The 22950-nt window shown below is 44.9% G+C and overlaps 2 protein-coding genes across 3 annotated transcripts; one reads left to right on the top strand and one right to left on the bottom strand.

The window, feature by feature from the left end:
• The first annotated feature begins 291 nt into the window (after positions 1 to 291).
• On the top strand, positions 292 to 4862 carry spred3 (sprouty related EVH1 domain containing 3). 2 transcript variants are annotated; one of them, XM_034096950.2, is made up of 6 exons: positions 292 to 380; positions 2334 to 2499; positions 2626 to 2794; positions 2892 to 2953; positions 3055 to 3213; positions 3867 to 4862. In XM_034096950.2, the coding sequence occupies exons 1-6, from the start codon at positions 370 to 372 to the stop codon at positions 4860 to 4862; spliced, it is 1563 nt and encodes a 520-aa protein (XP_033952841.1). In that variant the 5' UTR covers positions 292 to 369. The 2 variants fall into 2 exon arrangements, with proteins under 2 accessions (XP_033952841.1, XP_071061340.1); XM_071205239.1 differs by having other exon boundaries at positions 337 to 380; positions 2302 to 2499.
• Positions 4863 to 8360: 3498 nt separating this feature from the next.
• Positions 8361 to 22832, bottom strand: dhx34 (DEAH (Asp-Glu-Ala-His) box polypeptide 34). The gene is made up of 16 exons (XM_034098094.1): positions 21819 to 22832; positions 20935 to 21246; positions 20161 to 20415; positions 19963 to 20065; positions 19161 to 19378; positions 18899 to 19073; positions 16724 to 16917; positions 16302 to 16403; positions 15954 to 16211; positions 15065 to 15238; positions 14881 to 14983; positions 13884 to 13990; positions 12671 to 12931; positions 11006 to 11182; positions 8783 to 8927; positions 8361 to 8663 (listed from the first exon to the last, which is right to left on the bottom strand). Exons 1-16 carry the CDS (start codon positions 22500 to 22502, stop codon positions 8512 to 8514), a joined length of 3420 nt encoding a protein of 1139 aa, XP_033953985.1. The 5' UTR covers positions 22503 to 22832; the 3' UTR covers positions 8361 to 8511.
• Between the last annotated feature and the right edge of the window lie 118 nt (positions 22833 to 22950).

Genomic DNA, 22950 nt, shown 5'->3' on the forward strand with positions numbered 1-22950 from the left:
GAGAGAGAGAGAGAGAGAGAGAGAGAGAGAGAGAGAGAGATTTGGAGAGAGATTTGGAGCGAGAGAGAGATTTGGAGCGAGAGAGAGAGGAGGGAGGGAGGGAGAGAGAGAGAGGGAGGATGCTGCCAGCGGAAAATGGCTGCTGCAACCTCAAGCCTATCCTAATACACCGAAACGACATCAAGGTGGAGAGAGAGAGTGCGAGAGGAAGAGAGAGGGGAGGAAGAGAGAGGAAGATTAGGAAAATGAGAGCAGATAGAGAGAGGATGTGAGCGAGCCTGAGAGTGTTTCCTGAAAGGAGGATAAAAAGAGAGAGAGAGAGGAGAGACCCTGGGGTGGGCTGCTGCAAGCGGCGGGCAACACCGAGCCATGGAGGGCGAGTAAGTCCTTACATTTTCATTTTTAACATTGCACACACACACACACACACACACACACACACACACACACACACACACACACACACACACACACACACACACATATATATATATATATATATATATATATATATATATTATATATATATATACAGCCATCCGCCAGAAATATAGATGATAGAGAGAAAATGCCACCGCCATCAATGTTACACCAAGCCAGCATCATGCACTCTTATCACAATCGGTGCTCTACAATTTAGCAGGCTAGAATAAAAACACCATTACGTAGTCTTGAATCAACAGCATACACCCCGTTTCCGATGTGCCAATGTGTGATACATGTGAAGCCACCTACATGTGGACCTGTGCTTTTAAAACGGCTGGCACACAACCTACAACATGACACTGGAATAATAATGTAAAGCATATTAAACAAATAGCTGTGCAACAATTCTGAATTAAATGCGTGGTTTCGCGGTTGGTAAAAACAGTCACGAAATGTGTAATATGTATGGGGGGGAGGCGAAATATGGCGAGTTTGGGGCCAGCATCGCGTCATTCAAGACATGGCTACATTGAAACGAGGGAGGGATGGAGGCGTTGTGATTTTTATCAACGTGTCTCGGGGTTTCATTATGATTTTTTAAAGCCAAACTTTATGAATGAAATGTGATTTTTTTTTCTCTCCCTCGCTCGCTCTCACTCTTCCTCACCCCTCCTCTCCTCCTTCCCTTTTTTCGAATCGCCCCCCTCCCCCCATTTCTCGTTTCCTCTCCATCCTCTCACCCACTCGTTCCTTTTGCCTTCCCTTTTTTCACACGCGATCGCATTGTATTTTAGGCCTTGTGCATCTTCCGGGCGAAATATCCGAGGCACCGTGAAGCCAGACTGGCTCTATCCCATTCATAAAAATAAATAAAACCTTATATCGGGGTGTGTTAATGAGTGCGGGCAGCAGGGCGGAATGGAGGAAAGGAGCGTGTGTGAAACCCATTTCAACACTTGTACTTTGGTGTGATTTGAGAATGACCAAAAGAAACAGCGGCTGAGAAAGCATTACATTCACATTTCGAGCTGCGGCGCTGAATTATTCAGCCGACTGGCGAGGGCTGAGCTTATGTTTGCAAGAATGCCGGGGCCTCTGATGGCGAATGGGTGCGTTCATTGATACATCTATCTGGGAAACACTCATTCTTCCTCCTCCCTCCTCCCATTTGGCCATGTCTCTCCTCCTCAACGCTGGCTTTCTCTCTCTCCACACTTCCTCTATTCTCAGTGCATGTAGCCAGCTAGTCAGCAGGCCCAGTTTTATTTCTCAGTATCCTCCAGATATGTTTAAATTAAGGCAAAACCACACATAGTTCGTAATGTTTTACTTTGGTTTACCTTCACCACATGCTAATTAAATCCGATTTACCTCAATCCCGTGATCATGGATTGATAAAAAACACTACCCTGGTGATACAACTGTGTGATTTGAACACCAGCTGGCAATTCTGTCTTCATCATGAAATCTCAGTTCACCGGAGTTGGAAACAGTTGCCTTAGCATCATATTGCCCTATTTTTATTTTTTTATTCAATTGAATGAATGTGCTCATCTTTGCTTGCATGTTTGCAGGTGTTGGTGTGAGTCTGTGTAGAACATTGATCATTGACATGTGTATATCATTCATGAATTAAGATGGCGTGCATTTACCTGCACATTGGTCACTGGCAACATTCTCTTTTTTTTATTTCTGTTATATTCTTCCTGCACAATTTTGTATTGTTTATATCTTATATATACATTTATGTTGCATTGTTGAAGGAGCCTGGGACTTAAGGTGTCCATTGCCACACCTACGCTGTAGCTACTGTACATATGACAATCTTCAATCTTGAATCTAAATCTCGAATCTTGCGTTGTTTAATCAGCCTAGGCCTCTGCTCACTCTCTTGGCTTCCCTGACAGTGTGCGTGTTCGTGCAGTGGTGATGACACGTGATGACTCCAGTGGCGGTTGGGTGCCCCTTGGAGGTGGCGGCCTCAGTCATGTGGTCATATGTAAAGGGCGGAGTCAAGACGGCAGGGGGCGGAGAGAATACATCATACGTGGAGAGCGGCTGCGAGATCGAGCAGTGAGTGTGTGCGTGTGTGTAAAGACTGTAACCACCCGAAGACTGTACATCATGTTATGTAGGAGCAGGAAACCATGCATCCTGGTGAGGGAACTAACTTCCTGGGTTTGCCGTTTGTGTCTTTAGCCGGTGTTGGAGTGTGCAGTGCAAAGGGGGTTAGTGTACAACAAGGTGAACCCCATCTTCCATCACTGGCGAGTAGAAGATCGAAAGTTTGGCCTTACGTTCCAGAGTCCTGCCGACGCCATCTCCTTCGAGAAAGGGCTCCAGACTGTCATAGACAAGCTGGACAGAGGTACATGAGTCATATGTTAAAGCTCTCATCAGCTGTGCTCGAAGAGGCTTTAGAAAGTATCTAACAGGACTAAATCCTCTCTATCCATGTCATCAAGGCTCTGACTCGCCCTCGTCCTCCACACCAGAAGAGGCCGACACCGAGGATGATGGACAAGCTGTGAGTATCTGAGCATTTGATCAGTTGAGCTCTAAGTTATTGTCGTTACCATTGGGCACCTTATGCCGTTATTGGTGTGTCTGACATGTAGCCTCTGCCAGTCTCATACAGGAAGTGATTCGTCGTCCAACAGCAGAAAGGAGATGCTTCCCAAACCCCTCACCATAGTGACGAGCGAGTCGTCGTCTACCTGCTTCGTTCTGTCGGAAGAGTTTAGTTTTGGATCCAGCCATGCAGTCACCACTCAGACGCCTGCTCAGGTAACATCGTCTGCTCAAAGTCCATCACATGTGTCTCTGTATGTGTTCTGGTCACACTTGGGGGCAAAAGAGCTTAAAGAATGCTCTTACTTAGATCCAAATTAGAGGTCATTTGAAAGGGACATATCACGAAAAACAAGCCATATAGATTTGGCTCCCTTTCTTATGTCACACCTATAGGCTCATTAGAAAAAACCGGCCTATCTGAATCTTTCTCATAAGCCAATCAGAGCAGACTTTTTCGAAAGTGCATCTTAAAGAGACGGGCGCCTAAACAGAGCGTTTCAGGCACAGGATGCATATAGGTACACTCAGACAGACGGTATGAGAAAAAGAATGTGTTTCTTAAACATTAACGCATGTAAACATGTTCTCGTAGACACTAGAAATGCAAGTATGGACCTAAAAAGTGACGCAATATGTCCTCTTTAAATCCAATATTAGAGCTAAAAAGCACAGAAGGTGGACTGGTTGATTCCCCCCTTGTTTCTCCATACTTAAGTCCACATCTGCAGACATACATGGATAGGTGAAATGAAAACCCCCCTCGACTGACTGAAGGGTCTTGATCATCTGTACTCCTGTTTGAGATGCCCTCAGGATGATTGCCCCCTGTTCCTGACTCCCTCTGTAACTCCACCCCCTCTCCACAGATCCACACCAGGCCGGGACAGCTCTCACAAATGACGACTGTGTTGAATCCGCCATCGCCTCCGCCCCCGCCTCCTGCTCCGCCTACTCCTCCTACGGGTCCCACGGCCTCATCTCCTCTGTCCCCCCTCTCACCCACCATCTCTCTGCTGGAGGAGGGAGACCTGCACAGTGTGGACCCTTGCAAAGACCTGTGGGGTTCTCGAGGTTACGAGGACTACCGGCGGGCGGGGGCCACTAGGACTATGGTCGGGGGGCTGACCGGGGGTGTGGTTGTCGGTGGAGGAGTGAGTGTCCAGGACAAGTCGGAGCTGTGCGTTGTTCGCTTTGAGAAGGATCTGGCAGGGGTGGGGACGGCGGGCTGCGACGTGACGGTGTCTCTGGACAGTAAAGCTGCCCAGAGGCTGTCCTCGTCGTCGCCCACCTGCATGTCCATGCCCAACGCCGTGTCAGGCGTGTCCTCACCCGCCGGGTCCCCCCAGGAGACCTGCAAAGCCTCCCCCTGCTGCATCCACACCTCACTTGGCACGCCCCGGTCGCGGACACGTAAGAGAGGAGGAGAAGGGGCCAGTGGTGGTGGTGACCCAGGGGTGATCTCCCCCGACGACGACAGCACGTGTCCTCAGGGTTCATCTCCATGCTCATCACGTTGTGTGTACTGCCGCTCTGTTTTCAGCACTTCGGAGAACGGGCGGGGCCGCTGCAGAGACGCCCCGGACCCCGCCCTGCACTGCCTGCGCCAGTGGACCTGTGTGTGGTGCGCGGAGAGTCTGCTCTACCACTGCATGTCGGACTCTGAGGGGGAGTTCTGGGAGCCCTGCTCGTGTGAAGACTCGCTGGGGGGCCACCCACACCCCCTGTGCTGTGCCCGCTGGTTGGCCCTCGTGGCCCTGTCCCTCTTCGTGCCCTGCATGTGCTGCTACCTGCCTTTGCACGCCTGCCTGCGGTGTGGGGAGAGGTGTGGCTGCTGTGGGGGAAAGCACAAGGCGGTCCGATGAGGCCAGGCTAGGGGGTGGGGGGGGGGGGGGGTTCCCTGGACCAAGGAGGTTTGGGTGTTCGGAGGAGAGAGCATCTGTGGGGACGGAGGAGGTAGAGTAAAGCAGGTGGAGTTAAGCAGGTGGTACAGCTCTCTCAGGAGACCCAGACCTCTGACGTGACCCCCCAAAGCCCCGCGGCCTTCCACTGCATTCCGCTCTTTCTCTTTCTCAACCCGAGGCCTTCCTCACTGGCCCCTGCCTATTGGGGGCACACCGCACTCAGACCAGGCTCTGTGGGAGTCATCTGGAGCCTTCGTAGTGGATTTACTGAGGGTCGGCTGATCTCGAATCAGCGTCGGAGACTTTATCACAGGAAGAGAGTGGCATAGGCTAAGATGATGTGTACACTGTTTCAAATGTCTGTTTTTTTTTATTTAGAAAGGAAAAACACAAAAAACGAAAGATGTTTATATATATGATTGTTATCATTTGAATTGGTATATTTTATTAAATGTAAAACATATTGACAGAATCCCCCGATGGCACACACTATCACGTATTCACAGACACGAGATCTTCTTGGGGACGTTATTTGTTTCATGTTGGCCTGTTTATCAGTCAGATGAGCAGATGTCACCCGTTACCTCTAATTTTACCTCAGATGTTACTCAGCCCTTGTTAAGGAATGCAAAGAGAATGGGAGGGGGGTGAGCAAAAGTGCAGTCTTCAAAACGAAAGTGTGAACATCTGGGACCACTGGTGTTGGTTAACGTATAGACCACAGTGGAGGAAAGGTTATTAAATACAAAGGGACAATTAATGTTAAGGGAAGTTGCAATGACAACCACAAAGACTTCAAAGTCATAATGGTCCTTTGTAACCAAACACAAGGTTATTTTTGTTTTATAAAAAAAGTAGAAAACGTGTGTCGAACGTTAAAAACACACACTTTACACATCTTTTTTCATCTTTCCGTGTATTTTCCAATATTACCCATCGAGGACATCACATCCCAACCACTGTACTTGTTGAATCAGTCAAGGTGCTTACAACCGAGGCCTCTGCGCGAGTCTATTCTACCTAATGTACACGTACAGTCCCAAAGAGAAAGGAAGACAGGACCCCACGCTAACCGATCCGCAGACGTGTCTAGGCCTTCGAATGAGACGCCACCAAAAACATTAAGTGCAATGAACAATGTATTGAAAGAGTATTTTTGTACCCGTCGCTCACGTTAGGAAAATCTAAAAAGTGTTGTAACTGAAAACTGTAGTGTGTTATTGTTCCACATGGAGCAGAAATGATAAAACTGCAGCACGTAGCTCACAGGTGTTTTGCAGACTGTCGACCCTGTGATGAGAAAAGAGGCGCATTATGAAAAAAGAAGAATGGCGGTCGGTCTTCGTTCGCGCACAGCGGGAGATGTGTTTGCTGAATGTTGCTTTAATTACGAAGATAGAAAAAGCTGCTATTATAATTCCTGTCCTAATCCTATTTAAATTTCCCGCCGTCTCTTAACAATCGATGAGGTGTGGCGGCAGAGTACAACAATCCTTATCAACGTTCTTATCCCACTCAAGGTGCTGAGGAAGTGACATAGTGTACGTGTTTGAGTTCATAGTTAGGTTTAAAGATAAATTAAACTCAAGACATTTAAAATAGAAACGCTATCGGGGATGAATCTTGCATTTCTGTGTCTATTCTGCTGATTGGCTGTATATTTTTATACTTACAGTGTTTTGCTGGCCATGTTAGTTTAAAAGCAGAAATCTCAATATGTCAACGAATCAATGAACTCACTAGTGTTGTAAGGAAATATATATTATAAGAGACACTTGTTACCCTACAGAAGTGAGCCTCTCGCAACCCAATTGCAAAGATAACATTATTTTGTAGAACTGAAAAACTGAGGCACTATTATACCTTGAACTGTTCAAATTGGTCTCCTCACCAAAATCAGGAACTAACTTATTGTCAGAGTTTTGGAAAGTTTTCTTGAAGGCTAGATGTTGATTCGAAGGTTGTGTAAAAATAGGGACCACTGACATATAGATTACAACAAATGCTCTCAAAATAAATCCCAAAATGCACTGCGCATCCAGAAGGATGACAGCGTGAGGGGATCATGAATGATGGCAGAATGAACCTTTCAGAAGCTTCACCAGATAATTTACATGTTTAGGTTTAGCCAAGAACTTTGATCCAAGGTGACTTAAAGTGAGTGAACCGGCAGTAAAGAGGGTTCAGAGACAGGACACACACCTGCTGATGAACGTGAACCCTGACCTCTCGGCTATGGTACGGTCATTGTTCCAAAAATACATGCAACCCTAACACGAGACCGCCATTTGGATCCTAACCCCCTTTGTCCCCCCCTCACACACTATCCCCACAGATGTGCGACGCATAGACCCGCACACACACGTTCACTCGATGGTGCAGACACACAGAACTAGTGAAGCCATTGCACACAGTTTGCTACTTCTGGTTCAGAAATGGTGTTAGAGTACTGACAGACATGCGGTCACTATTTCCAGGCCCCATTCTTACATCTTAATAAATGTGCCTTTTGATTTGAGTAATCAATAACTTATGATTTCTAAGTAACTCTGTGTTAAGTACTATTTTACTTTTTTGGGTTATTGATTTCTGCCAATGTGCATATTTTCAAATGTACGTATTTATTAGTTTCAAAGTAATTAATGAGATATTACCTGTTTATTTATTTATTGAGATATTTATTCTGATTCTTTATTTTTTTGAGACAGGTTTTTATCTTCCGTGCTGTCTTACTTCTGACTTTGTGCCAATGTGCTGCTTTGAGGTGTTACATATCGTGGGTTTGTATCATTATTAAACCCTCAGTCTATATTTTAAAATCACTGTCTACTTCTCTCTCTCTCATCACGTGTCCTTAACTCGGGGACTTCTCAGACACATCGGAGGGAAGTTATGTTAACACAAGTATCCTTATTATTGTTTGGGGGTTTTACATTTCCTGTAGTGTTATATAGGTGTGTGTGCATAATGGTCTCAAAGGCCTGTGTTCCCTCCATAGGGGGTTTCCCCCCCCCCCCCTGCCTGAAACTCCTCCATTGGACTCCTTTGTTTAACTTAGTGACATCATTACGTAACACTTGTATTGGCTAACGCTCCAACACATTTGACGTAATAGGCTAAGCCAGGGATGGGACATCTTTTAGCGGTTGACCAATCAAAACAGAGCTAACCTATCAGAGCAGACTGGGCTCTGGTTTCAGACAGAGGGTGAAAAGAGGTGCTGCAGCACAGGCAGTATGAGAACAATAAATACCTTTTTGAACATTAAAGCATGGAGACATGTCCCAGAAGAGGAACAAGATACAAATCTGTACCTGGGCATTTGCATAATAGGGCCCTTGGAAGTTATCTAAGGAATTTGCAGAAGCATCAACCCTATAACTGTTATTTTACATTTCAGTCATTGTGTGCAGTCTAGATGATATCTGGTAGGGCTACAGAACACACACACAGAGGCTGTTCAAGGGAAGGAACAGCAGTTTAATGAAATTCCTCGAGTAAAAAAGGGAAGAAAAATAGTGACACAAACATAACGACTTCATTCTATAAACTCAAGTATGTCCTTGACAGAACAGACCCGTTGTGATTAGTTGTTGTCCTTAGGAAGCTGCTACTTGGTAGAATACATGTGCTGCCTTTTATGTTTGAGGATCTCAGTGGAGGTGAGGGTCAGATCTTCATCGCAGACGTCACAGTGATACACTCTGGTGAGACTGGACATGGAGGAGGAAGAGGAGGAGACTGCCTTTGCCCCTTCTGGCTCTGAAAACAAAACCCTCAGTTAGGCTCAAATGATTCATGTCCTAACAAGACAGGTAATGCATGTATTGAAGTCATCTACAGATACACAAACATAAATATGAACACAGGCAGTCGCTGACCTTCCTCTGACTGCTGCTGTTCCCCTGCCGGCCTGCAGGAGGCCTCGTGCTGCATGCGCTCCAGCGGAGTGAGAGGCATGTAGAGGTCACAGTTAGGACAGCTCCAGAAGGTGCGTAAACACTCGCTGTACAGGTCCTTCGAGTCCTGAAAATCACATCACAGAAACACACGGCTCAAAGACACGTACATCTGAGTTCTGTAAAGGAGTGGTGAGCAGTGTATTTCATGGAAGAGGAGTTTAACAAGATTTAGTTACAATCTTGAAAAATGTCCCTATAAAGAATGTCATAGTATAGTTAGTTTTCTACATTTTATTAAAAAAAAGTAATAAAATATTAGAGTAGTGTGCAATTAAAAGTCAATGTAAAAGTATAAAATGTGGTGGAGTGGGGGCTTTCTATTTGAGGTCCTTAAGAGGTTCAGCCTCGGATCCAAATGTGTGTCCTGGATAGCATTGTTATACTTTTCTTCACCCAAGGCTTCAGTGAGTACTAACGGGATGGCTTCTCAATATTTGACACTAGGTAGAGGTACTCGCCAGGGTTGCCCTCTAAGCCTGTTACTATTCGCCATGGCGATCGAACCCCTATCAATCGCGCTTCAATCTGTCAGCTTTACACAAGGAATGACCAGATATGGTTCAGAACACATAATCTCGTTATACGCTGACGATTTACTATTGTTCATTTCCAACCCTATATCTACCATTCCTCAGATAATAGATCCGTTAACTCGATTCGGAACCTTCTCAGGGTACAAGCTAAACTTTCCCAAGAGCGAGTGCTTCCCTGTAAATGACCCTTCAGATCCCGATAGACTCATCACCCTCAAGATGTCTAGGAGTAATTCAAAGTACTTAGGCGTGAATATAAGTGGAAAACTCTCAGACCTTTACAAAAACAACGTCCCACCACTAATTGAAAAGCTCAAATTTAATTTGGAAAGGTGGAATAATTAACCTTTAACTATCGCTGGGAGGGTATCCTGTATCAAAATGAACATGCTCCCTCGCTTCCTGTACCTCTTTCAATGTCTGCCAGTCTTTTATGGACTAAGGAACCAACATTGAGTTGGTGAGCTTGAAGCCAAATCCTGTCCCAATACCTCACTTTTGGCTTTGCTTACATCTACATTACCCAGCCGGCCGACTCAATATTCAAGTAACCCGATTGTTGTTTCCACCCTAAGAATATGTTCCCAATGTAGAAATGGACTTCATGGATCCTCTATTCATAGTCCCATTCGCAACAACCATCTCTTTCTCCCCCCTCACATTGATGGGGCCTTCTCTACGTGGCAGAGATTAGGTCTTATCAGAGTAAGGGACCTTTACATTAACAATGTTTTCGGTAGCTTTAGCCAACTCTCTGACACATGTTGCCTCCCAGGCTCTCATCTATTTCGCTACTTCCAGGTCCGTAACTGGGTTAAACTAAACAACCCTTCCTTCCCCAATATCCCTCCGGATTCAATAATTGACTCAATTCTGGACTCTAACAACCGAACAAGGTATGGTTTCAAGAATGTACAATTCCGTCTCCCGTCTCACAGAAACATCTCTTGGTCAAATCAAACAAGATTGGGAAGAGGAACTAGTCCAAGCAATAGATGATGAGGTCTGGGATGGCGCATTAGCGAGAGTGAACAATAGCACGTCCTGTTCCAGGCAGGAAGGGAAAGATAATGACTGGATAAATGTAAACTCAATGTGCCTGACTCAATGAAAACTAAATTGAATATATATAAAAGTATAATATGTGATCAAAATTAAAAAATTCTAATAGAATAGTATTCCATCAAAAAAACTCCTAGTGTGGTTTATCATAAAATATTTAAGGAAAAGAATTTCCGAAAAGTAAAGCATACCATAAATAAAAGAATACAGTTGTTAAAATGCCATAAGAAGGCATAGTATAGTATCCCATTCAAATGCATACTACATTAAATGTTATGTATGTTACTTCATCAAAAACTCAAACACGAATTGTAGTACAACGTGAAAAAACAAACAAATTCATAATAAATAACGTTTTAAAAAATCTAATAAAAAGGTGAAAACATTTGGTTCCCGGTAAAGTTCACCTAAAGTGACCTTTTCAAATGTCTGATAAATGAACATACATATATTTAACCAACATGGGATGGTTTTACCAGCAGTTATTTTCATCCATTTGTGACGCTAACAGAATGCTGGTCATCGACGGCCACTCTTTCAGACTCACAGTGAGGCAGTTGTAGGTGAAGAAGCTGGTGACGCGCAGGCCTCCTTTGATGGGGTCCGGCTTGGCCTCCACCCCTGGGAACAGAGGGTTCCCCTCTGGGGCCGGCTCCTGAGGCCGGGGGCCCACGTACAGGTTCTGGGTCTGGAAGGCTGTGAGGCGCCGCAGGCTGTACGTGATCTGGGGGGGGGGGGGGGGGCGGAAGTGTTTTAGCAATAAGCCTTTGAGATGAACCATCTTGTTATTGAAGTGGTGCTCAGCAGCTCATTAGCCTTTAAAGCTACAGACAGAGAATCAGCACTTTTGAAACAGGGCTGAAACAGAGGGGTTTATGGGAGTGGTTCTCAAACTTTTCAGTCATTCCCCACTTTGAGGAACAGGGGGGGCTTTTCAAGCAAATCTATGAGCACTCTATGAAAGGGAGCTGTATACTTTTCAATAATCCAAACATCTTTAGAATATGATCACAACCAACATGTGTCTGTAAATGATTTTGGTTTCAGTTGTGTGTGTGTGTGTGTGAGCAGGCTCGGATTGGCCATCTGGAGATTCGGGACTTTTCCCGCTGAATCTGGCGTAGGTGGGCAGTGGTCTGTCACAGCGTTGCTGCGCCAGTACCGCACCCGCCGCCGCAAACACCCGCCGCTGCGAGGCTCCGGCGCTGTGAAAGTCCACCGGCCGCTGCGAGTCTCCGGCCGCACAAAAATGTATATAAAAAAATAAAATAATCTCCCGTTCGTCGCGTCCATTCGCGACCCACCTATCACATCTCTGCGCCCCACCAGTGCGGCGCACCCCACACTTTGAGAAACACTGGTTTGTGCGATGCTACAATGTCTGATCTGTTTGGTATTTGGAGCCAAACACTTCAGAGACATGTTTTGTATATATCTGAGACCTATAATATATTGTTGAAAAATAGTATAATAGGGGACCTTTAAAATGTTATACAATTATAGAGGTGATATTATAGAAATGTTCAACTGATACTATTTTAAGAAGAAGGGTATTTTTAGAGTGGAAATTGGAAAATATGATTCAACAGGAACATGCAGGAATCCTGAAGTAATATTGAAAACCTTTTAAGACCTTTTTTAAGACCCTTTCCATACATTTTAAGACCTCATCGCCACTTTGAGTTTTAACCGGTTACCTTGGCGACACACTTGACCTCACATTGACTATATACAGTATTGATTGTCCTTCCTCCTTATCTTCCAACCATTTGGACGCAGACTTGCATTTCCCCATAACGATGTTGTTTAGCAACCGGCGTAAACGGGCCTCCGTGCGCTATCAAGCCGTGAGCGTGCGATGTCCTGCTCAGATGACGTCAAATCCAACGGGATGCCATAAATAAACTCCACAGAATCTCACTACACACCTACGCAGTGATTACATTCAGGCAGACTGTAGAACACAACCTCTTTGGACAATTTATATGCTTATTGAAAACAAGCTACAAAATGTAATACCTTGGAAAATGCCCTTTAATACTTTTTAATAGCCTTCATTTTCTCTAAATTTCTTTATCAACTTGTAATACTTTTTAAGACCCCGCGGACCCCCTGTTTGACCATCTGGAAAGTAAAAATAAACAAAACAATAAATTATAATTTGCATCAAGAGTATGTGTTTGAGATACTTAATGTGTTGGGAGCATCCTACCTCAGTGTAGAGCAGGAAGCGGACCAGGCCCTCGCTCAGCTTCTCCAGGACTTTGCGGGAGACCCCCTGCTCTGGCCCCATGGTGCTCTGCGCCAGCTGGGCCAGCAGGAGGCGCTCCCACTCCCCCCGGAGGGTGAGGGCGGTGGACAGCACCTTCAGGGCCTCCCCCGCCTCCCTCAGCTCCAGCTCCAGCCAGCCGTCCACCACCAGCCGCGTGCAGTCAGCGTTACTGTCCACACTGTTGGCCACCAGCAGCAGAGCCTGGGAGCACGTGCACACACACAGAGGTACCAGTGATGCATGATGGGTAAAGGGACCCCAGCTGGGTAGAATACAAATGTTGGCCACAATAAACAGGTGGGACTTTTCATAATATAGAAATATGTGAATTTGTGTCAAATGTTTTTACAACTAATTTCATACAAAAAGTATGCCTTAATTGCATGTATCTGTGTAAAGTACCCGTTTCATGGGAAAACTATTTCTAAGAGGAACCACTATTTCAATATTTTCCAATTCTACAACTAAGTTAGGATTTAGGAATCACGTCCACCCGTAAACTGGATCATCATGGAGCCCGACGCGAAGAGGAGGGTTCTTGATCATTCTGAACCGTGTTCTTTTCCCGATGCACATCATCCTGCTGATTACACGGCCACGTCCTAAACTAACTCATCACTTGACTCCCAACATTGATGGAAATGTTTTTTGTTTTACTTGAATATGATCGTATTGTTTCCGCTAAGAACATAAAACCCTGTTCCACCACGCACCAATGGCTGGAACTCCGACAACAACTTCATTTAAAATGAAGACCACTCTGATGGATGTTTTCTGTGTGTTCGCAGTCTTTCTCCCACTGAAACGTCCTTAAACACTGCAGAGCCCACACTGTGATCCTGTGTGTTCACTTCCTGTCCGCCTGTGTCTGGTGATTTATCTGACGCCCAGCGCTCCGTCTTTTAACCTCTTTTCCTTTCTCTCTCTTGATCCTCCTTAGCAACGGTCATTATAGTGCTTAACAGCGATCTGTACTACCGTCATATTCATCTCTGAAATGTCAGAATTGACCAATCAGAATCGAGTATTCAACTAAGCCATGTAATAAATGGGTTTATAGGTCAACCATGACTCTGGTAGCTTTATTAACAAAACAACGGTTTAAACTAATCCAGAGAGGTTTTCTCAGGGGCCTCCCACAGGTGGTACTCACCTGCAGCGCTGGTACCCGCACACAGTTGGACAAATACGGCTTGTTGGTCTCCAACAGAGTGACGAAGGCTAGCAGCTGGTGTCTGCTGCTGTCCCTCCGCTCAGGCCCTTAAGGGAGGAGACACGTGAGACATGGTGAGAGACATGCACAACAAAAAGAGAGAAAAGAAGAGACACGAGGACAAGATGAGGGCAACAACACGTTCTTTGGGGGAACAGGCGGAGCTTTGAGGAACATTATCACAAATAACAGATGCCATCTTTTCTAGATTTAAAAGTCAGTTCCAGAAAGACACTTTTATCATGATTGTTTTCTTTGTTTCTCTTTATGTACTTTCAATCTCTTATCTTGCTATTTTTAGGCATATATTATGGTTCTCAGATATATACAAATATATAAAAAACATGTCTATGATGTGTTTTTCTCAAAATACCAAACAGATCATGCATTTTAGACATCCCTCATATCCCTCTATTTCAGCCCTGTTAGAGAACTGCAGGTTCGGGGTCCTCAGCTTGAAAAAAAGAGGAGGGGGAGCTTGTGCCTGCTCAGAATCCTGCGAGACACAGCTAAATGCTGATGTGATTAAATGCCAAACCACATCATGGATTATTTGTTTATTTCTGAGCTCACAATACCTTTGTATTTCCTGCTTCTTCACACATACTCTCTCCAGTACAGCTTAGCTCTGAGTGTTAGCGATGCTTGCTATACCATATTACGTCCAAAACACGTCGGGCATTGTCTCTGATAGCAACGTTTCTGATAGTGCCGTGGATCCACATTTCCGATATTACGTCATATCGGACGCACATCTGGATCAGCTCCGTTGTACCCCCGTTTTTAGAGATTTGGGTACGGAGGAAAAGAGAGAGGGTTTTGTTTTCTGACACACTGTGAGTCTCCTGACACACCGGGGACACATATTCATGTATACAAGACATTAAAAAGTGCATTTTGCATGAGAGGAGACCTTTAAAATGAGTTATTTGTTTACCCATGTCTCCGTCCCCCTCAGGCACTTGTAACACCTCGGGGTCGGTGGCGAACACACTGGTCGGGTGGATCACCACTCCCTGCTTATTCCTTGTGTGGAACACCTAAACAAATCCAAATGTGGAAGTCAGTAGTGATTCCCCTCTATCGTGTTGTTAAAATGTTTGAGCTGGGGTGCAGCCCACCTGCTCCGAGTCCTTGCGGGTGGAGTTGTGTTCATCGGGCAGAGCGAGCTGAGGGTAGAGGCCGCGGCAGAGCAGCAGCTTGAGGAGAGCTTGCTGACGGGAGGACATGTCCTGACTGACGCTCGCCGCCTCCTGCAGCTCCGACACGTTGTGACGCAACTTGAACTTCACCTCCTGTTACAGCAGCACACAGGGAGAGATCAGGGAGGGAGTGAAACGCACAGACACACCCGTCTCTGTGAAGAGAAATAGCGTGATGCAATATGTGCTGCCCTTTTTCTCAGTATACAAACATATCATTCTTGTTGATTACCAAGTTCATTGCTGCCACAAACTAAAACACTTTCCCTGTAAATGGCTGCAGTCAGCCAAAATATCTGACACACTTCCTTCAATAAAAAGAAATGTTGAAGTTATAACTTTTAAGTATTGCAGTAAAAAGGAGACTCAATTAAAGAAAATATTAAATTGTACTTTGACTTCACCTGTATGAAGGCATGTCGTGATGACATTTATATATATATATTCCCAGAAATAGTTGCGATAAATTATATATATAAACTTTGTTATGTTACTGATACAAGGAAATGTTATATTAAAGCATAATAACGCAAGTAGCCCCGTTTAAAGAGTATTTTTAAACTTTCATTCTTAAGAATATTCAGAAATTGGAAATAGAATGAGAGTTTTTCAATATTCTAATGTCAACATAAATTAAATAATGACAGCAAAGAATAAAATAGACTTTTCAATTATGTCCACGAAAAGTGCAATGTCTGCCCAACGTTAAGTCTTATAGTGGTATATTTTATATACAGAATGTATATGTTTATTCTGGCATCATTGTGGCTAAATAAGTTCAAACATGCTTTTTCTTTGACAGGCCTACCTGTATGTCCACGTTCTGTCCTGCCTGGTCGTCCTTCTTGCCCCTGCCGGCCCCCTCTGCGTCGGACCCCGAGCTGAACTCCTCCTGCCCCTCCTCCAGCCTCAGGACTTTGCGCCGGCCGCTCTCCTGCTGCTCGTGGTCTCTCTTCATCTGATGCAGCTTCTTCCTCTCAGTGAGCCTCTGCCTGCGCTGCACGCGGTCTCCACCAGAGGGAGCGCTGCTCTGAATCTCCAGCAGGCCGTGGCTCCTCAGCAGCTCCTGGTAACCATAGAAGAAGATCATATTGTAGAACTGTTTTCACACATCAGAAGCGTCTTTTAAATGTTTGAGCTTCTGCGTATAGCCTGCCTTGAACTGTCTCCGTAAGTTGACCATCTCATAGAGCCTCTGCTCCTCCATGCCTCTCCTCCTGCACCACTTCCTGGAGCCTCCACCTCTTTCTCCTTTCACCTGTTGGACAGTTGTGGTCAAAAGTTGACATACATGTAGCAGATTTGATCACATTTTCAGAAGACTCATTATAAATTCATAAAAGAACCAAACTTCATGATTTTTGTTTTGTGACAAAGTAGTTTGTGCTCCAATCAATCTATCACAGAAAAACAAGAGTTGTATAAATGATTGAAAAGTCAATTTCAGACTCTCGTGAAATACATGTTCTTTACAAGTGTATGTAAACTTTTGACCACAAACGTATGTATAATGGAGACCGTCTTATATCCAATGCGAACATATTAAATAGGTAGAGTCATAATATTTCCACTACTGACCTCCACCCAGGCGTTGAAGGTGTTGAGCAGGGTGAAGGGGTCTCCGTGGTTGCTGTGCAGGGGCTGGCGGGCGGTGGTGCAGTCTGGGTTGTGCTGGGCGCTGCGCAGGAAGGGCGACTGAACGCTGAGGGCCGCCGCCACCGTCAACACGGGGTCCACCAGGTTAAACAGAGAGCCCAGCACCAGCATCTTCCCTACACACACACACACACACACACACACACACACACACACACACACACACACACACACACACACACACACACACACACACACACACACACACACACACACACACACACACACACACACACACACACACACACACACACACACACACACACACACACACACACACACACACACACACACACACACACACACACACACACACACACACACACACACACACACACACACACACGTGTAGTCAGCCACCAGTTGTGCAAGTTCTCCCACTTAAAAAGATGAGAGGCCTGTAATTTTCATCCTAGGTACACTTCAACTATGAGAGACAGAATGGGGGGAAAGAATCCAGGAAATCACATTGTAGGATTTGTAATGAATTAATTGGTAAATTCCCCGGTAAAAATGTGGTCACCTACAAACAAACACATTTCTGGCTCTCACAGACCTGTAACTTCTTCTTTAAGAGCCTCCTCTGTCCTCCACTCGTTAACTGTATTAATGGCACCTGTTTGAACTCGTTATCAGTATAAAAGACACCTGTCCACAACCTCAAACAGTCACACTCCAAACTCCACTATGGCCAAGAACAAAGAGCTGTCAAAGGACACCAGAAACACAATTGTAGACCTGCACCAGGCTGGGAAGACTGCATCTGCAATAGGTAAGCAGCTTGGTGTGAAGAAATCAACTGTGGGAGCAATTATTGGAAAACGGAAGACATACAAGACCACTGATAATCTCCCTCGATCTGGGGCTCCACGCAAGATCTCACCCCGTGGGGTCAAAATGATCACAAGAACGGTGAGCAAAAATCCCAGAACCACACGGGGGGATCTAGTCAATGACCTGCAGAGAGCTGGGACCAAAGTAACAAAGGCTACCATCAGTAACACACTACGCCGCCAGGGACTCAAATCCTGCAGTGCCAGACGTGTCCCCCTGCTTAAGCCAGTACATGTCCAGGCCCGTCTGAAGTTTGCTAGAGAGCATTTAGATGATCCAGAAGAGGATTGGGAGAATGTCATATGGTCAGATGAAACCAAAATAGAACTTTTTGGTAAAAACTCAACTAGACGTGTTTGGAGGAGAAAGAATGCTGAGCTGCATCCAAAGAACACCTACTGTGAAACATGGGGGTGGAAACATCATGCTTTGGGGCTGTTTTTCTGCAAAGGGACCAGGACGACTGATCCGTGTAAAGGAAAGAATGAATGGGGCCATGTATCGTGAGATTTTGAGTGACAACCTCCTTCCATCAGCAAGGGCATTGAAGATGAAACGTGGCTGGGTTTTTCAGCATGACAATGATCCCAAACACACCGCCCGGGCAACGAAGGAGTGGCTTCGTAAGAAGCATTTCAAGGTCCTGGAGTGGCCTAGCCAGTCTCCAGATCTCAACCCCATAGAAAATCTTTGGAGGGAGTTGAAAGTCTGTGTTGCCCAGCGACAGCCCCAGAACATCACTGCTGTAGAGGAGATCTGCATGGAGGAATGGGCCAACATACCAGCAACAGTGTGTGAAAACCTTGTGAAGACTTTCAGAAAACGTTTGACCTCTGTCATTGCCAACAAAGGGTATATAACAAAGTATTGAGATGAACTTTTGTTATTGACCAAATACTTATTTTCCACCATAATTTGCAAATCAATTCTTTAAAAATCAGACAGTGATTTTCTTTCTCATTTTGTCTCTCATAGTTGAGGTATACCTAGGATGAAAATTATAGACCTCATCTTTTCAACATGTATATTTTCTACTTTTTTTAATGCTATTTTATTACTATTGAGATGTTTACATTTTGGAATGTTTATTTCTAGTCTTTTAATTTTTATTGTACAATGCCTTTCCCAAACATTTCCCAAATTGGGATCAATAAAGTGTTTATCTGATCTGATCTGATCTAGCTGCTACTGAATGTGCAGCACCTTCAAACTTTTCAAAATATAAGAAACAATAAAACTCCAACATGGTTTGGACAATCTTACCTATGACTACATCCACGGGCAGTTGTGCCAGCAGGGTACCGATAGAGGTCAGGTCAGACCGGCTGTCCAGTGCCCCCTGCTCTTTCAGATAAGTAACTGCAGTCTGGATACTAGCAGCAGGGGGAGGATCAATGAAGACAAAAGAAAGTGGATCTCCAAGACTCATGCTCTTCATCTAAGGGAACACAAAACAGCATAAATAAAGCTAGAATTGGAATTAAAAAGAGGATGTGCTCTCCTGCTTTCTCCAGGATGTCGTTACCTGAAGGATGAGCGAGTCCAGAGCCACTCTGTGGATTTCAGGCACAGGATAAGGAGCGAATGCGTCGTAGTCAGACTCTGCGTACAGGCGGTAGCAAACTCCTGGACCTGTGCGCCCGGCTCGACCTTTCCTCTGCTCAGAGCTGGCTCTGCTGATCCAGAACTCCTGCAGACGCTGCATCTTGGCCTTAGGGTCAAAACTCATTTCCTTAACCTTCCCTGTAAAAGAATGAACAACAAAACAATCATTGATATGTTTGTTCTTTGTACTCCTCAAAGTTAGAAAACATAGACAGATTTTCGAATCTTTCGGATCCTCCAAGAGACTATATATGTGCTTTGTGACTTGTATGTGTTAATGGGTTAAGGGCTTTTAATTGTGCGTCAATTGTCCCTATGTGTTTACGTCTGCTCATGTGCTTTTGCCTGGGATTATTTATTTACAGATTTTTATCTTCACGGTCGACCTTCGTATCTTCTATTTTGAGATGTTTATATTTTATACTTGTTTAAAAAAAAAAAAAAAAAACCTTTCTAATTGTGTGCAATACGTTGTTTTACAAGAGGGATTAAGAATATCTTAATTTTAATCTTAAATGAAATGATCCTCTGTCTAAATCTGGCACATTTACATGATGGACTCCAGTGTTTGTGTTAATTAATGCGCATAGCCCCTTCTTAAATACATGAATACAAATACAAAAGAGAGAGAGACATTTTGAACAAACTTGGCTGCACCAAATAAGGTTTGTAAGTATTTAAAAAGTGAATCCCAATCTATGAGGGTACTCCCAGTGCCATACCTGAGTCTACAACGAAGCGAACTCCATCTATGGTAACGGACGTCTCAGCAATATTGGTGGAGATGATGCACTTTCTCACCCCAGGAGGAGAAATGTCAAACACCTGAAGAATTACACGACAAAGAATTAGAACTGATAAGCTAACATATCACATTCAAACGTATTGTATCCACTGTAATCCAAAGGAAGGTGACGTGCCTTGTCCTGCTGGGCCAGAGAGAGCGTGCTGTGCAGCGGCAGGACGATCCAGCGGCGTGTGTGTGTGGCCAGAACCTGACAGGCCTCCTGGACGGTGGAGATCTCCTGGACCCCGCTCAGGAAGATGAGCAGGTCGCCGCGCTCCTCGGGGGGGTAGCGCTGATCGATGCCCTGCAGGATGCGCAGGTAAGGTCTGGGATCCAGTTTCTCCGAACGAGAGGGCAGCTCGTCAGGGGGAATGGGCTGGTATAACACCTTGATACATAAACAAAACAAAAAACTATGTGTTAAAGAAAATAACTAAAAACTTTACAAACCCTGACTACGGTAGAAATATTACTTTTGGGACATCATTTCCTAATAAATTGTTTCTTATATGTATTGCAGGCAGAAATTGTTATAATAAGGCCTTGTGTGGAATGCTTTGGCAATACTATGTTTAACATGTGGTCATGCCAATAAACCCATTGGATAGTGTTGTATTGTTATAAGACAGCAACCACCAGGCCATTACAAATATGAAGGTAACATATTTATATTTGCAAGAGTATATATATTTATACTATTTTAAAAAGTGTTTTTGTAAGTGTCCAGAGCTCTCAAATGTACTGATAGTACATTACTTTTGGTTCTTTGTGGATGCATTTAAAATGAAGCCTAGTTCAAACCAGTTACTTCAAGTACAGATAAGTCTCAAGTGCAATTATGCGTTCAAACATCAAGGCCTAGGACACAAATGTAATCTATATTTGTACATCTGTGTTCTCTGCTCACCTGTATAGGAAACAGCCGGCCTGGTACCTGCAGCACAGGAGCGCCGCTGAAGTAGTCGGAGAACAGTTTGATGTTGATGGTGGCGGACATGAGGATGAGACGCAGTTCTGGGGTTTCTGCCAGCAGAGAGCGCAGGACCCCCAGGAGGAAGTCGCAGTGGAGGTGTCTCTCATGGACCTCGTCCACGATCAACACCTGGTACTGAGAGAGGGACCGGTCCTGCTGGATCTGCCGGAGCAGCAGCCCCTCTGTCAGGAACAGCAGTTTGGTGGACGGGGTCTTCGTGGTCTCGAAGCGGATCTGGTACCCCACCTGCAGAACATGACAGCATTTTGTCAGCTTTTTATATACAGGATCCAATTAAAGAAACACTCTTTTGCAGACAGTTGCCTTGAGTTTGCATGTGCAAAATCTGCTTTAATAACAACAGTTATGATTCTTTGGCCTTCCCAACAATGTGTAGAGCTGGTGAAGACTCTTGGAGGAATGGCATCAGGACAAAGATCGCCAGATTCAGAGACAGTTATCCCACAGGCCATAAAAGTGCACCTGAGCTTGCGCTATTTTTATTTTTACTGACTATTTTATTCTTATAAAAATGTATGTGTTTTATGTAATTGCACTGTTGCGGAACCTGTGACCTAAGCTTTTCATTCATTGCATAACTACACTGTAGTTATGTATATGAAATGACAATACATCTTTGAATCTTGAATTGAATCTTAAATCTATCTTAGGTAAAGTACTTCTATTCTATTCTAAACTGTGTGTTACTGTTGAGTGTTCGATACATGTGCATAGACAAGTAATACTGTGTTTTGAACATGCTTGACTAGTCTTTGTTCTAGCTGGTGCTTCAGCTGAAGGTACTTGTGATGACAAACCTTAGAGCCGTACTGATTGAGACTTTCAAAGCTGACCCTCTTGGCGAGGGATATACAGGCAATCCGCCGAGGCTGAGTGCAGGCAATGTGGTTGAAGCCAGCTGCAAGAAGATACTGAGGGACTTGGGTGGATTTCCCACAGCCTGTGTCCCCTGCCACCACCAACACAGGGCTCTTTCGCACCAGCTCCACGATCCGGTCCCGGTACTGGAAGATGGGAAGGTTCTTCTGCTCCCGGCGGAGCTTGGCCAGCTTTCCAAAACTCTGTCTCTGACTGAAGTCCAGGAAGTGCAGCAGAGCCAGGCGGCAGTCTGAGATCTCCTGACTGCCTGGTCCTGAGGATCTCTGGCTGCCTCGGTGCTCTGACTTCCCCATGCGCTCCTCCACATCCAGGGTGCACACAGACACATTAATCCTGTACCGGGCATCATACTCTTTAGGGAGTCCGAGGTCTACCTTTCCAGAGCCAGGCTTACTCCTGTCCTCTTTGGCTCCTGGCCCAGACATTTCCTTCCTTGTTTTAAACCTCTGGAAACGGTCAAAGAAAGCCCAGAACTCTCTGTGCTCCGTGCTGCCGGCCTGGATGTAGTCATGCCGGCGGAAAAAGACCTCGTCCAGCTGGGCTCTGCACTGCGGGCTGTCCCAGTCCCAGCTCCGGCTGTCCCTCCGCCGGTCTGAGGCCATGTTTACTGGAAGCTGTTTTACGTTTTTACGCCTCCACAAAAACCAAAATGCATCACTACTAATACATTAAATTAACCAGTTTGAGGCTTTCCAGTTTCATAAACATGTTACATTTAAATTGGATAAACTACAGACTATCTAAGAAGTACCAGTGCATTTTCAATGGTTTAAAGACGAGCTCACACATTGTTTTTAACTGTTACATCTGAGATTATTGATGAAATAATGCATTACGACTGTTAACAAATTGAGAAATTCATTAAAACCGAATAAATAGAGCTTTCCCTGCTGCGAACACCAATGCGTGTATAAAGAGAGCACCAGGGGAACAATAACACGGTGGGACCGTTTCCGGTTTGCTCGCTGTTAAATATCTTCCGGGGATGGTTAGGTCCGTTCTGTTCCGTTTTTTTGTTCCGGCATTAAAAAGAAAAAAGCTAAACATTTA

This window comes from Pseudochaenichthys georgianus, chromosome 13, assembly GCF_902827115.2.
Source record: "Pseudochaenichthys georgianus chromosome 13, fPseGeo1.2, whole genome shotgun sequence".
Taxonomy (NCBI): Eukaryota; Metazoa; Chordata; class Actinopteri; order Perciformes; family Channichthyidae; genus Pseudochaenichthys; species Pseudochaenichthys georgianus.